We start from the raw sequence: 14,353 nt of genomic DNA on the forward strand, positions 1-14,353 counted from the left end.
CCAGGATTTGGTGAATAGTGATCCAGGCTTCATGCTATCTGTTGCCGCCTCACTGGGCTCTGGGTGGGGCTGGGAATTCAGAGAGGGACAGAACACAGGACCTGCCATTCCTAGTGGAGGATGCAAATGCCTGATCAGGGAAGGAAGTTACCTGGACTGTGGTTTGTGTGAGGGAACACAGCTTCTAGTTTCTACTTGATTGTGTAAGAACTAGAATTTCCTATAATATCAATGACCTGACTGAATTTTTTCTGAGCGCCTTTCCACTGGGCTTATAGGAAAGCTTAACCTCGGGTCTTTTGGGGGGTTTCCTCCCCTACCTGCCAGTCTTGCTGGAATTATGCTTATGCCAGTGTGGGGGGCTTCCTGCTCTAAAGCTGGTCCTACTGTAGGCCTGGCCACTCTCTGAGCTTCCTCTCTGGGGCTTCATTGTGACCACAGGCTGGTAGGAGTCTGGGTGCAGATCCCCCAACAGACCTCTCCCCTCCTCTCCCTCCCAAGCCTGGTTACCCTCCTTATCTGGTGTGCAACCCCACTCTTCCTCTCACTTATCTAGGACTTTCTGTCTATACCCCAATATTCTTTCCTCTGGGCTTTGATCCCGGGGGAACAGAAGCCGTTTCTCTTGCGTGCCCTGCTGCCCCCTACCCTGTGCCCCGGCAGTGAGCAGAGACCGACCATCTGTATTTATGGGGGGAGGAAAGAGGAAGGAGAGGGAGGCAGAGGGAAAGCAGCCCTGGGTGGAGGCATCCGGGTTCTGTCCTAATGCACCTCCTCCTCTAGAGGGCGGAGAGCTTTGTGTCTCCCTCACAGACAGGTTCATCAAGCCAGTGACTAGCTCAAGTTCATGCGCTGGCGTTTTGAACCCAGCTCCTCCAGGTCTAAGCCCCTGTTCTTTCTTCTGTCTGTGGCTGAGGCGGGATAAGGAGAAGCGGGGCTGATTCCTCCCAGGACGGTCCAGGGAGGTCCAAGGAAGGGAAGGGAAGGATGATGGCCTGCCTCAGAGGGGAGATCAGGAGGAAGGGGGCTGTCCCCCAATCCCTGGCCCAGGCTGTGTGTGATGCTCAGTGAGGGTGTGGGGGCTCCTGAGGGTCACCCCTGGTGAACAGGCTCGTGATCTGTGGACTTTGGCACTCTGCAGATGCCGACTGCATAATGCCGGGGCATTATTTCAGGTGCTTCAAACCTGGTGTTTTCCCCTTCCCAGTTCTTCCCCAGTCCTGGTTTAGTCTGCTTGGGCTGCCACAGCAAATATTCTAGATTGGGTGGCTTAAACAGCAGCACTTTTTTCTTGCAGTCCTGGAGCCTAGAAATCTCAAGTCCAAGACTGAGGTACCAGTTGGTCTGGCTCCTGGTGAGAGCTCCCTTCCTGGCTTTTAGACAGCCACCATGTCACTGTGTCACGGCAAACCACCTCTGTAGTGTCTCTTTGTACCAGGGCACCAATCCTATCACGGGCTCCGCCCGCCTGACTGCATCAAGGCTTGGAGCAGACATTTGTATCTGCCTGGTGTGTGAGCACATAGCTTTATTTTTATTGTATTTATGAACGATCACCTTTATTATCTTTATATACGACAGCTGGTTCTAGTTTTCTGTCTGTGAAGGCAGTATTGAGTTTTATTTTGAAATGCATTTATGAGAATAAGATATGTCCACATAAAGACAATCCTGTTGATTTGGCATGCACAGGTGGGCATGGCAGAGACCACAGAGACGGTGCAAGGGGACCAGCATTCAGAAGCTCTGACCTAGGCTGACCCCCATCTTGCAAAGATGGGGAAACTAGGGCTCCAGGGGGCTGTGACTTCCCTGAGGTCAAAGGGTAATGACAGGTAGAGCCAGATCTTGAGGCCAGGGCTCCTGGCTCCAGCTCGGTGTCCTGGCCACCTCCTAGTTACCACCCCACAGAAGCCTCTCCCTTTGGTGCCTCCATGTGACACACTGACCCTCTCTCCCTGCTTGTCTGCAGCACCAGCGAGCCCACGATGACCCGGTAGCCCTGAAGTACACTTTCCATGAGGTGATCACTGCTGGGCCCGACGCATCCTTGAAACTGCGCACCCTCCAGAACCGCTGCCTGGTCCCTGGCTGGTACGCCACCCACATCGAGCGCTGGCTCAGCGCCTTTCATGCCAACCAGGTAGGCCTATTCCTGACCCTCGGGAGGGCAGCCATAGCACTGACTTGGGGGAGTTAGCTGAGGGCCTCAAGATCTCTTTTACCAGTGACAGGGCCAGAAATGCAGTCGTTGGACACTTAGGTCTTTGGGATCGTCAAAGGTTTCAGTCTTGTTTATCCCAAGCCCTTGTCCCATCACAGCAGGCTCTGTAACCCTAAGGGGACCCAGAAAGCCCTGGAATAGGCCCTGGGAGGGAGGGGAGAGCCCAGTTGGAGAGGTAAAGAGCCAGGTTGCTAAGGCATTTTAAGGAAACCCTTGGAAGGTTTAGGCAAGAGAGTGACATGTAGTCCAGAAACTTGGAGAGAGGCAGAGAGGGTGGTATCTTAGGGGCAGGAGGGAATGACAGGGTCTTGGTGATGGATTAAATGCTGGGAGAGGATGGTGTCAGTCAGAAGACGGCAGGGAGCAAGACTGCCCAGGACTGAGGCACAAGGACGCCTCCTGTCTGAGGAGGAGGAGGAGGCACTCTACAGAGCGTAGGGTCCCCAACCCATAACTGTGGCTGCTGACCCAGAAGACTAGGGGCCTGTTGGCCACAGGAGTGAAAACAGGTTCAGATCACACACTTTTTTTTTCCAGATTCTGGTCTTGGATGGCAAATTGCTGCGAACAGAACCTGCCAAAGTGATGGACACAGTGCAAAAGTTCCTTGGGGTGACAAACACCATTGACTACCACAAAACGCTGGCGTGAGTGTTATCTTGGCCTTTCAGCAGGGGGATGTTCTAAACAGGCACATGGGCCCAAAAGCTGGAGGCTGGAATGATTAGGAGAGAGACACAGATTAAAGTCAGCAAGTATGAGGAAGTATGCGTGGCCCTGATGGCAGTTTAGCAGAAAAGTTAATATGACTTGAGTCATATAAACAAAGGTATTGACTCAAGAAAAAGGGAGGTGATGACTCTGTTCTCTTCTGGTAGTTCTTCCCCTAGGGTGTTCTTTTCAATCTGGACTGAACATTTTCAGAATGTTTAAGTTAGACCAGCAATGAGCAGCTCTAATACCCTTAAGGGTTTCTCAGCATTAATTTATGACTTAAATATAATTTAAGGAAAAAGATACTATAAATATTGTCAACAGTTAATAATTTTCATCACATAAAACCCAGTGCAAGGACACTGAGAATGCCCTCCCAAGGTGAATAAGTGCCAGCCTTTGTTGAGGGACTCAGGGCTGAGGAGGGGCTGTCTGAGGGTGAATCACAGACCCGTGACACACAGCTGGATGAGGGGGTCTCAGGAGGAGAAATAAAGTCTCCTTCCCCAGCTACCTTCTCTGGAAAGCCCTGCAGCAAGAATATCGCCATCTCCCTACTTTGGAGGATGAAGGTAGAGAAAGAAAGTCAGTCCTTTGCTCTGAGGGCAGAGAGGAGCAGCAGCTAAGGGCATAGCTGTGGGAGCAGAGATGCCTGGGTGAGGATTCCAGACCCATTACTACTTTAACTGTGGGACTTTGAACTTGTGTCTTAGTTCCTTCAAGCCTCACTTTCCTCCTCTATAGGTTGGGGGTACAGATAATAATAATTCCTATCTCCCGAGGGACACTATCTTGTGGAGCTCTTGGCTTAGTGCCCAGAATGTACTAATCTCAGTAAATGACAGCTGCCCTCAGCATCACCATGCCTGCCCTGTGACCCATTCAGAAACCCCCATCTCGCTCTCCTGCCAGAAGGAAACTCTGTTCTCCTGCTGTCCTAATGCCCAAGAATCTCCAGATAGTTGCTGATCTGGGACTGAATTCTGACATCACTATACCTCCCCTCCTGGTAACAGCACCTGCTCTCCCCAAAATACCCTGGAAGGCCCGCATGACTTCAGATTCTGAAGGCAGTCTTGCTTTGTCAGTTCTGGAGTTTACTAAACAACAGCAACTTTCCAGATATACACATGCTTAAACACAATTGTAGATAGAGCATTTCTTGATAAAGATTGAATTTATTAAAAAGCAAAAGAACCCCCACTAAACGTTCTTCTACTGGGTCTGGCCCCTGAGTTGGAGAGTGCCAGGAGGGTTTCCAGGCTGAGGAACGATGAAGGCTTTCCCCACCTCCACAGGTTTGATCCAAAGAAAGGATTCTGGTGCCAGCTGCTCGAAGGAGGAAAAACCAAGTGTCTAGGCAAAAGCAAGGGCCGGAAGTACCCGGAGATGGACTTGGATGTAAGTAGCAGACATGCCGCCTATGGCAGGGGAATAAATGATGGGGCCCCGTACTGGAGAGAAGCTTCTCTTTACCTGACACCCAGTGCTCAATGCATTGCCTTGACATTTCTTGAAAAGCTTTCTTAGGAGGAAACATGGGCTAGGATTTAACAACTCAGAGTTGATCTAGTTAAACAGTATTTCCTTTCACAAGGGCTGAATGCTATGGGGCTTTGAGAATGAATCAGACGTGTTCTTTGCCTTCAGGGAGTTCCTAGTCTAGGAGGAAAATGAGTGACACATGCCAGTAAGTACAGTACAAGGCAAGAAGCGCATTGTGTAGTTAGGTGTGCACATGTGCGATGGGACTTCAGAACAAGGACGCACCCTGTGAAGCTGGACGGGCAAAGGCTTCTCAGATGGGGTAGGGGCTGACTCTGGAGCTGGGCCTGGAAGGATGGGGGAGCATTTGGACCTATGGCATGGAAGGATGAGGCATTCTTGTAGGAGAGGACATCCTTTATAGTATAAATGTATGGTAAAACATACGAAACTGTGACTGTGGTTATGTTGCCCAGTTTTTTCATTATCCCTTGCTCATTTTTTAAAAATCCAAGTATAGTTGATTTACAATATTGTCTGTTTTAGGTACATAGCAAAGTGATTTAGTGTTTATATATATACATATACATATATAAATTTCTCAGATTATTTTCCCTTATAGGTTATTACAAGATATTGACTATTGTTCCCTATGTTATGCAGTAAATCCTCATTACTTATTTATTTTATATATAGCATTGTGTATCTGTTAATCCCATACTCCCAATTTGCCCCACCCCACTCCCTTTCCCTTTGGTAACAAGTAAGTTTGTCTTTTGAGTCTGTTTCTGTTTTGTAAATAGATTTACTTTTTAGATACCACATATTAAGTGATACCATACAGTGTTTGTCTTTTTCTGTCTGACTTCACTTAGTGTGATAATATCCTGTAGGTCCATCCACATTGCTGCAAAGGGCAATGGTTCATTCTTTTTAATTTCCTTGTGTATATATACGTGCCTCATCTTATCCATTCATCTGTTGATAGTCACATGGGTTGCTTCCACGTCTTGGCTATTGTAAACAGTACTGCTGTGAACGTGGGGTGCACACATCTTTCCAGTGCATGTATGTGAAAAGATACATGCACCCCAAGGAGTTACTTTCTTTCTGGATATAAGCCTAGGAGTTGGATTGCTGGATCATATTGTGGATCTGGTTTTAGTTTTTGTTTTTAATTGGAGGAAAATTGCTTTATGGAATCGTGTTGGTATCTGTCATATATCAGCATGAAGCAGCCATAGGTATACATATGTCCCCTCCGTCTTGAGCCTCCCTCCCAGTCCTCACCACATCCCGCCCCTCTCGGTTATCACAGCGCACCACACTGGGGTCCTGTGTCGCTCAGCAGCTCCCCACTAGCTGTCTGTTTAACACATGGTAACATTTGTGTTTTAATGTTACTCTGTATTTGTCTCACCCTCTTCTTCCCCCACTGTAACCACAAGTCTGACCTCTATGACTGTGTCTCTGTTCCTGCCCTGCAAATGGGTTCATCAGTACCATCCTTCTGGGTTCCATATATATGTGTTAACATACGATATTTGTTTTTCTCTGACTTCACTCTGTATAACACGCTCTAGGTTCATCCACCTCACTAGAACTGACTCAGATGCATGCCCTTTTATGGCTAATATTCCGTTATATATATGGACCACAGCTTCTTTATCCGTTCAGCTGTCAGTGGACATCTAGGTTGCTTCCATATCCTAGCTATTATAACTAATGCTGCAATGACTAGTTTTTATAAAGGAACCTATTGTTTGCCATAGTTCTCCAATTGGTACATCCCCACCAACAGTATAGGAGGGATCCCTTTTCTCCACATTCTCTCCAGCATTTATCTTCTGTAGGTCTTCGATGTTGTCCGTTCTCATCCTTGTGGAGTGCTCTCATTGTGGTTTTGATTTCTGTTTCTCCAGCACTTAGCCATGCTGACTGTCCCTTCACGTGCCTGTCAATCATCTGTATGTTCCCTTCAGAGAAGTGTCGGCTCAGCTCTGCTCTTTCAACCGAGTTGCTTTTTTGATACTGAGTCACATGAACTGCTTGTATGTTTTGGAAATTAACTCCTTGGCTGCATTGTTTGCACATATTTTCTCTTCTCATTTTGTCAGTGTTTTCTTTGCAGAAGCTTTTAAGTTTAGTTTGGTTCCATTTCTTTATTTTTGCTTTTATTTCTTTTGTCTTGGGAGACTGACCTAAGAAAACATTGCTATGATTTATGCCAGAATGTTTTGCCTGTGTTACTCTTCTGGGAGTTTTGTGGTATCATGCCTTACGTTTAGGTCTTTATATCATTTTGAGTTTATTTTCATATATGGTGTTAGGGAGTGTTCTGTTTCTTTTTCTAAATTTTTATTTCATATCGGAGTATAGTTGATAAACAATGTTGTGTTAGTTTTAGGTGTAAAGTGACTCATTTGTACATATGCACATACCTATTCTTTCTCAAATGCTTTTCCCGTTTAGGTTATTATAAAATATTAAGCATAGTTCCCTGTGCTATACAGTAAGTCTTGTTGGTTATCTGTTTTAAATATAGCAGTGTATATATATCAATCCCAAACTCCCAGTTTATTCTCCTCCCCCTTTAGTAACCATAAGCTTGTTTGCAAAATCTCTGAGTCTGTTTCTGTTTTGTAAATAAGTTCATAAATGCTGCAGTGACCCCTGGGGTGCACTTTTTTTTCTTCTCACTACTGTTTCCTTCAGTATATGCCTAGGACTGGGATTCCTGGATCACATGGTAGGTCTATTTTTAGTTTTCTAAGGCACTTCCATACTGTTTTCCACAGTGGTTGCACCAATTTACCCTCCCATCTACAGTGTAGGAGGGTTTCCTTTTCTCCACATCTGCTCCAGTATTAATTGTAGATTTTTTGATGATGGCCATTCTGACTGGCATGAGGTGATACCCCACTGTAGTTTTGATTTGCTTTTCTCTAGCAATCAGTGATATGGAGTATCTTTCCATGTGCTCTTTAAGCCATCTTTGCTTATGTCTTCCACCCATGTCTTGATTGGATTGTTTGCTTTTTGACATTGAGCTACATGCGCTGTCTGTATATTTTGGAGATTAATCCCTTGTTGCTTCATTTGCAAAGATTTTCTCCCGTTCTGAGGGTTCTTTTTGTTTTGTTTATGGTCCTGTTTGTTTATTTTTGTTTTTATTTTCATTACTCTAGGAGGTAGGTCAAATAAGATCTTGCGGTGATTTATGTCAAAGAATGTTCTGCCCATGTTTTCTTCTAAAGAGTTTTATAGTATCTGGCCTTACATCTAGGTATTTTATTCTTTTCAATGCATTGGTAAATAGGATTGTTTATTTCTGATATTTTGTTGTTAGTGTATAGAAATGCAGTAGATTTCTGTGTATTAATTTTGTATCCTGCAGCTTTACCAGATTCATTGATGAGCTCTGGTAGTTGTCTGGTAACATCTTTAGGATTTTCTTTGTATAGTGTGTCATTTGCAAACAGTGATGGTTTTACTGCTTTTCCAATTTGGATTCCTTTTCTTTCTTTTTTTTCCTTTCTGATTGCCGTGGCTAGACTCCCAAAGCTATGTTGAATAAAAGTGGCGAGAGTGGACATCCTTGTCTCGTTCCTGATTTTAGAGGAAATGCTTTCAGCTTTTCACCATTGAGAATGATGTTAGCTGTAGGTTTGTCATATATGGCCTTTGTTATATTGAGGTAGGTTTTCTCTATGCCCACTTTCTGGACAGTTTTTAATCATACATTGGTGTTGAGTTTTGTCAAAAGCTTTTTCTGCATCAATTGAGATGATCATATGGTTTTTATTCTTCAGTTTGTTGATGGGGTGTATCACACTAATTGACTTGAAGATACTGAAAACTCCTTGTATCCCTGAAATAAATCCCACTTAATCATGGTGTATGATCCTTTTACTATATTGTTGGATTAGAATTGCTAGTATTTTGTTGAGGATAAAGATCAGAGCAGAAATAAATGTAACAGTGATGAAGGAAACAGTAGAAAAGATCAATGAAACTAAAAGCTAGGTCTTTGAAAAGATAAACAAAGTTGATAAACCATTAGCCAGACTCATCAAGATAAAAAGGGGAAAGGGTGTAAATCAATAAAATTAGAAAGGAAAAAGGAAAAGCTGCAACTGACACCACAGAAATTCAAAGGACCGTTGGAAACTCCTCTCAGCACTTACCTGAACACCAGCAAAATAGACACCCTAGACGAAAGGGACAAATTCTTAGCAAGGTACAACCTGCCAAGACGGAACAAGGAAGAAATAGAAAATAGGAACACACCAATCACAAGTACTTAAGTGGAAATTGAAAATGTGATTTAAAAACTCCCAACAAACCAAAGTCCAGGGCCAGAGGGCTTTACAGATAAATTCTATCAAACATTTAGAGAAGAGTTAACACTTAACCTTCTGAAACTCTTCCAAAAAATTGCAGGGGAAGGAATACTCCCAAACTCATTCTGTGAGGCCACCATCACCCACCCTGATACCAAAACCAGATGAGGATACTACCACAGAAAAAATAAAATTATCAGCGAATATCACTGATGAACATGGATGCAAAAATCCTCAACAAAGTACTCTTGATTAATTCTCTCTCTTTTCTCCCAAACACGAGTTTTGACCTTGTGCACTACAGTTTGGTGCTTTACTATATGTTTTCTTTTGAAGGTTACCATTTTGAAGAAGGTTGTGAATAAATAATGGGAGTGGGCGATGATGGCAGCGGGGTGCTGGTTTTCCAGAGGCAGGGGCGGGGGTCACTCGAACCAGCACATGACCAGCGTCTGAGCTTCCCTTCCTGTTGCAGTCCCGTGCCTTCCTGAAGGACTATTACCGGGACCACAACGTCGAGCTTTCCAAGCTGCTGTACAAGATGGGCCAGACACTGCCAACCTGGCTCCGGGAGGAGCTGCAGAACACCAGGTAGCCGCGGCCCCCACCGCCGGACTGAATGTGACGGCAGGGATGTCCCGCCACACGCTGAGCCAGACTGACCTGCAGAGTGGGGAGTGGGACCCGGCTGGCCAAGCACTCACAGCAATACTCCGCCACGGCCCGGGCCAGCCAGGAGGAGAGCCCAGGCAGGTGCCCACGTGCCTCAGAGCATCCAGCACGCCGTCGGTGGCCTCTCGGACCTCCCTTGCCACCTGCGGTCCGTTCCGCTCACAGTCTTTCATGGGGAGGCCACTTCCTGTTGGTGGAAGGCCACAGGCTGGTAGGAAGGAGGCACAGGACTCTGTTCTCTGGCCCTCACTGTGTCCTACCCACCGTGCTCTCCCCATCCATTGCTCCCTGCCCCTGTAGGGCGTCCACTCAGTATTAGCTGCCACGTCGTCTCTGTCCTCCTGACAACAAGGACAAGGGTCCAGCTGGGGCCTCTGGCAAACCAGGGAGAGAAATTGGACATGTCACTGACGTTTCAAGCCAGGCTTTTCAGAGGGGTCAGCTGGAAACCCAGAGGCAGCCACAGGCGGGGTGTGAGGGTGGCTGCCTTGAGAGAATGCTGGACCTCCACACCCATTGCGGCCCATACCTTTGCATCTCATCTTCCCGCTTTGGGGATAGAGCCGCTGGTTCATACAGTACCCACCCGGTTCTCAAGGCCACCTTCAGGGCCCCAGGGGCACTGCCATGCCATTTGGACCCAGAGACCCAGTCCTCAACCCTGCCCCCTCTCTCCCCCTGGGATATGACATGCGTGGTGTTTCCTGTGGTAAGAGACTGAGGCGGTCGTGGGGCCGGCTGTATACATGCTCCAGTGTACATTTGTTGCCCCCAGGCCCCTGCCTTGACCCCAGGCAGATGCTGGACAGAGTTGGTGAGACCACCACCTCTTCCTGACGCCAGCTCCCTGGGGCCGAGGGTACCTAGAGCTCCCCTTAACCTCCCAAGTACTAAGAAGCTAAAGTATTTTAATTTTTTTTTTTTCTTGGTGCCAGAGTTTATACCCTGGGTGCTGGGGTTGCACTGTGTTACATATATATATATATAACTGTGTATATATATATATATATATATATATATATATTATATTTTTTTGGTTGGGTTTGTTTTTAATTCAGTCATATAGAATGGTGGCAAGCCCCAGTCCCAAAGGGTGTCCTATCTCAGTGCTAGAGCATGGGATGGGTTGGGGGGGCGGTATGTATCTTCACGTGTGGGGGCCTCAAGGACACAGAATGGATGTGCCCTTGGAAAGGTCAGGTGCCATGGCTGCCCGGCAGCTTCTCCAGGGGAACAGGGGTGGTAAGATGCAGAGGGAAGACCTGTTGTCTCCAGGAAGTCTGCCTTCGTGAGGTGCAGTGATCCCAGGGACTTCTGATCAAAGGAAACAGCCAGGCTGAGGTAGGAGACCCCGGGGCTGAATGCTGGCCTGTCCCCCTTCCCCTCACATGGTGCTAGGTGGGGAGCTGCCCTGGGAGCTTGGGGCCCCCCAGGACCCCCCCAGAGCTGTCTCCAGCCCCTCTGCAGACAAGCGGATCTCTGGGCTAGTTTCTGATGGGGGCCTGCCCCTACCCCCCTCTTAACAATGTGAAGTGACTAAGGCTGGGGTGCCTTTTCCCCAGTCCCTCCCACTGCCAGTTCAGCTTTGAACTGACACCTCGGAAATCCTTTCTAGAGAGCCTGGTCTTTGTTCATAGGATGCTGGGGCTGAGGAGTTCCTCAACGGGTGTGGACACAGCTCCAGAAAGTGGAGGTGGCCTCCTGGGCCGACGTCACAGAATTGACTGGGAGCAGGGCCAAGAAGCGAACTTGAGGCTCCCGCTTCCATGCCCAGAGCTCCTCTTCCAATGCCACACTGCCTCTGAGCCTGTCCTTGGGACCCTGCCCTGCCAGGTTGCTGTCCCTCCAGCGGTCACACCTTTGGTCATTCCAGGATATGGGGACAAACCACTCCTTCCCAGCCCGGTGCCTTCTCAGTCCCAGATCTGCATTCCTGTCGTGCTCGCCCCACCTCAGAAGGCCCTTCCCCAGCCTGGAAACCTGGATCTTGGTTCCCGGGGTCTCCGTGGAATGGAGAAGTGGAGTGTTCTGTGGAGCTGGCCGCATGTGGTTCTCCTGTCCCCCGAGGAAAGTGTTCCCATTATGCTTTTCACGGGGCCTTAGAACCTGGCACTGCCAGCCCGGCGGGGGCTGAGGAGCAGAGTGTCTGAGGACTGGGTGGCAAGCCTGCGTGCATGCTTGTGAGGACTTACTTGCACCAGGAACCAGACTCCCAGAGCTGGCAGTGGCTTCCGCAGTGCAGAGCCCAGCCTTCAGTGCAAGGCTTGTGTTCTGTGATGAGGACCTCACAGCTCCCACCGTCTGAGGTCTGTCCTTGAGGGGCGGGTGGGTCCGGTCCCCTTCTCCTCCAGCCTGAGGAAGAAACAGGCAGGTTTGAGACCCTGAGGAAGCAGAGGAAATCCTAGGGACTTGACCTGTCACGTGTTGTAAGTCTGTCTGGTCACTGCTACTTTTTCCCTTCCCACTAAAGGAATCTGTCTCAAGGACCCCCTGCCAGGACTTGGAGGTACTGGGGAGGGGAGAGAGCCCTAGGGGCTCTTTGGCTACTGAGTACACAGATCCCCCTGAGAGGGGAAGAAAACCAGAGGTCGGTGGTGCAGTGTCCTCTGCATCCTCCATGTCACTAAGTCACTGTCTGGCCTGCAAACAAGAGCAGAAACTGCCCCCCTTCTGCCATCTCCTCCACACACCTGTGCCCCAGGCTGGGAGCAGGTGTGCTGTGTCACCGGGGTTCTAGAGCTGCCCACGGCAGGCGCCTTGCACTTGGAGAAAGAGTCTGAGGTGTAAGGATGGGTCTCTTCTGCACCTCTCAATAGGAGCAGCCAGTGCCTCTGGGGCCCAGCGAGGGAGCAGTGGTCTGTTCCCAGCAGGAGGAAACTGCTGGGCTGACCTGCAGAGACCAGTTGGTCCCAACATGGAGCTGTCCCCACAGGTATGTTAGAAAGAGCAAGTAAATGTTGTACCCAGTATTCTATAACTAACTCCCACTACCCACGGTTTAGACTCACAGTGAACATTTTGCCACATTTTTTAATCTTTTTGTCTGTACACTTTTTCTGAACTAGTTTAAAAGTTGCAGTTATCATTAAGACTCCACCCCCAAATACTTCAGCCTGCATCTCCTAAGAGATAGGTCATTTTCCTTCAGTTGGCCCTCCATCACACCCAAGACAACAGTCATTTCCCAGTAACATCAGTCCCTATTTAAAGTTCCCCCAAATAATTTATGCCTGGTTTTAGAATTAGGAACTAGTTAAGGTACACAAGTTGCATCTTGGAAGTGTGTTTTCTAAAATCTCTTTCAAACCAGTGGAGTTTCCATTCTGCTCACTTTGGTTTTTTAAATGACGTTATTTCTGAGGCTCGACGTCCCGCAAGCTGATCTGTTTTTCAAGGGGTCTAGTTCCTCTAATCCTCGTACTGGCAAGGGTGATTTAGGCTATGGGGAGTGTTACCTTTTGTTGCTGACTTAAAAACTTCAGTCCCTTTGCTGTCAGGGCACTGTACCAAGTGCCAAATCAACAGAGGGGCAGGCCAGAGCTCCTGGAGAGGGCGGGGGAGGCAGCTTCACGACTGGGCTGGGAGAGTCTAGAAGGAAGAGGCTGCACACGTGGAGGCTGGGCCTGTTGGAAATGAGGCATCTTGGACTCATAAGGTCCTGTGTTCTTCTGATCCTAGAACTGGAAACAGGGCACCAAATAGTATCTCTTTCTCTCTGTTTTGCATCTCTGGGTTTTCGCTTCTTGGAGGCCCATGGTCTGTGTGCATGAGGGCAGAGCCGCAAGGATGCACCAAAGAAAGGGGAGGGTGCATTGCGCAGGCCGCGGTTAGGGAGAAAGAGCGCTGGGCTGAGGCAGGAGATGTGAAGTTTTGTCCAAGTTGTGTGCACCGAGTAGCTCAGTCACAGTTTTCCTCCCAGGGGCTTAATTTCCCCATCTAGAACAAGCAGATGGGGCTGCAGCATGGGCTTTTCAGACATCGAAGAAGGAAGGGGTCTGCTCTCGTTGAGGTGGGGATGGAGGCCCCCTGCTCTTCAGGCAGTGCTGGGCTTCCGGCTTGCTTGCCTGGCTGGGGCTGCCTGTCCCCATGGCTTCCCTTCGTCAGCTCCCACCAGGGAGAGCCGTGGGCCTCGTGTGCAGTCAGTGTCGAGGGCCCAGGGAAGACTGGCTGTGTTTCATCCTAATAAGTTCATCCCTCCCTCCCTCCTCTCTGTGACCCTTGAGGAGAATGAGGGCGGTGAGGGTTTTCTATGACTGTGCTAGCTTTTATTATCAGCAAGAGGGCTCCTTTTGTAATTTGTGCATGAAATTCATGTCATTTCCTGGGGAGAGAGGAGAGGGCTGACTGAGAGGGTGGGGGGCAGGTTAGGGGAACAGGCAGAGGTTTCCTTCCTTTGTGGGTGGGGAGGAGAGAGGAGGGTGCGTCCCCACTCAGCTGATCAGGGCTCTCAAACCAGCCGTTTTGGGTTGTGTTGAACGTGGGAACCTTCCTCCGTTAATGTACAATCTCGAACTAACTGCTAATAAAGTGGGGTTCTGTTTGTACACCTTGGTCACATCTGTCTGTCTGATCTTTTTTCAAGGCCCACAGGAGTGGTAGAGAGAAGGGTGTTCGCACGGTGGCCGCTGTGGCCACCCCTGTAATCACAGTGACTTTATCAGATCAAAGACCAATCCCACAGAGGATAAGCCGCAGCCGGTAGGGGCCTGTCCCAGGACAGCCAGATGGGGTCTCTCAGGTGACAGAGAGCTCTCAGGCACACTGGACAGTAAGTGCTGGAGTTCTGTGCTGCGAGGAGCCTCTGTCTAGAGAGAGTTCTGCCCTCAGCGTGTGATGTGATTGAAGATAAGTCACCCTTACGCTTGGATCTTCAGTTTCTCTCACCTCTTAGGGGCGTGGAAGGTGTTGGGCTCAG

At 48.5% G+C, this 14,353-nt stretch overlaps 1 protein-coding gene across 2 annotated transcripts in view; it reads left to right on the forward strand.

Moving 5' to 3' along the window:
* Positions 1–10,293, forward strand: part of NDST1 (N-deacetylase and N-sulfotransferase 1) — a 50,825-nt gene extending 40,532 nt beyond the window's left edge. The window contains exons 11-14 of one of the 2 annotated variants that reach the window (XM_068979692.1): positions 1,973–2,143; positions 2,762–2,871; positions 4,237–4,339; positions 9,242–10,293. In XM_068979692.1, coding sequence (XP_068835793.1) covers positions 1,973–2,143; positions 2,762–2,871; positions 4,237–4,339; positions 9,242–9,361 — 504 coding nt within the window. In that variant the 3' untranslated portion in view covers positions 9,362–10,293. The remainder of the gene's footprint in view (positions 1–1,972; positions 2,144–2,761; positions 2,872–4,236; positions 4,340–9,241) is intronic. The other variant, XM_068979693.1, reaches the window with a different exon arrangement.
* Positions 10,294–14,353: the final 4,060 nt, after the last annotated feature.

This window comes from Capricornis sumatraensis, chromosome 9 (assembly GCF_032405125.1).
Source record: "Capricornis sumatraensis isolate serow.1 chromosome 9, serow.2, whole genome shotgun sequence".
Lineage (NCBI taxonomy): Eukaryota > Metazoa > Chordata > Mammalia > Artiodactyla > Bovidae > Capricornis > Capricornis sumatraensis.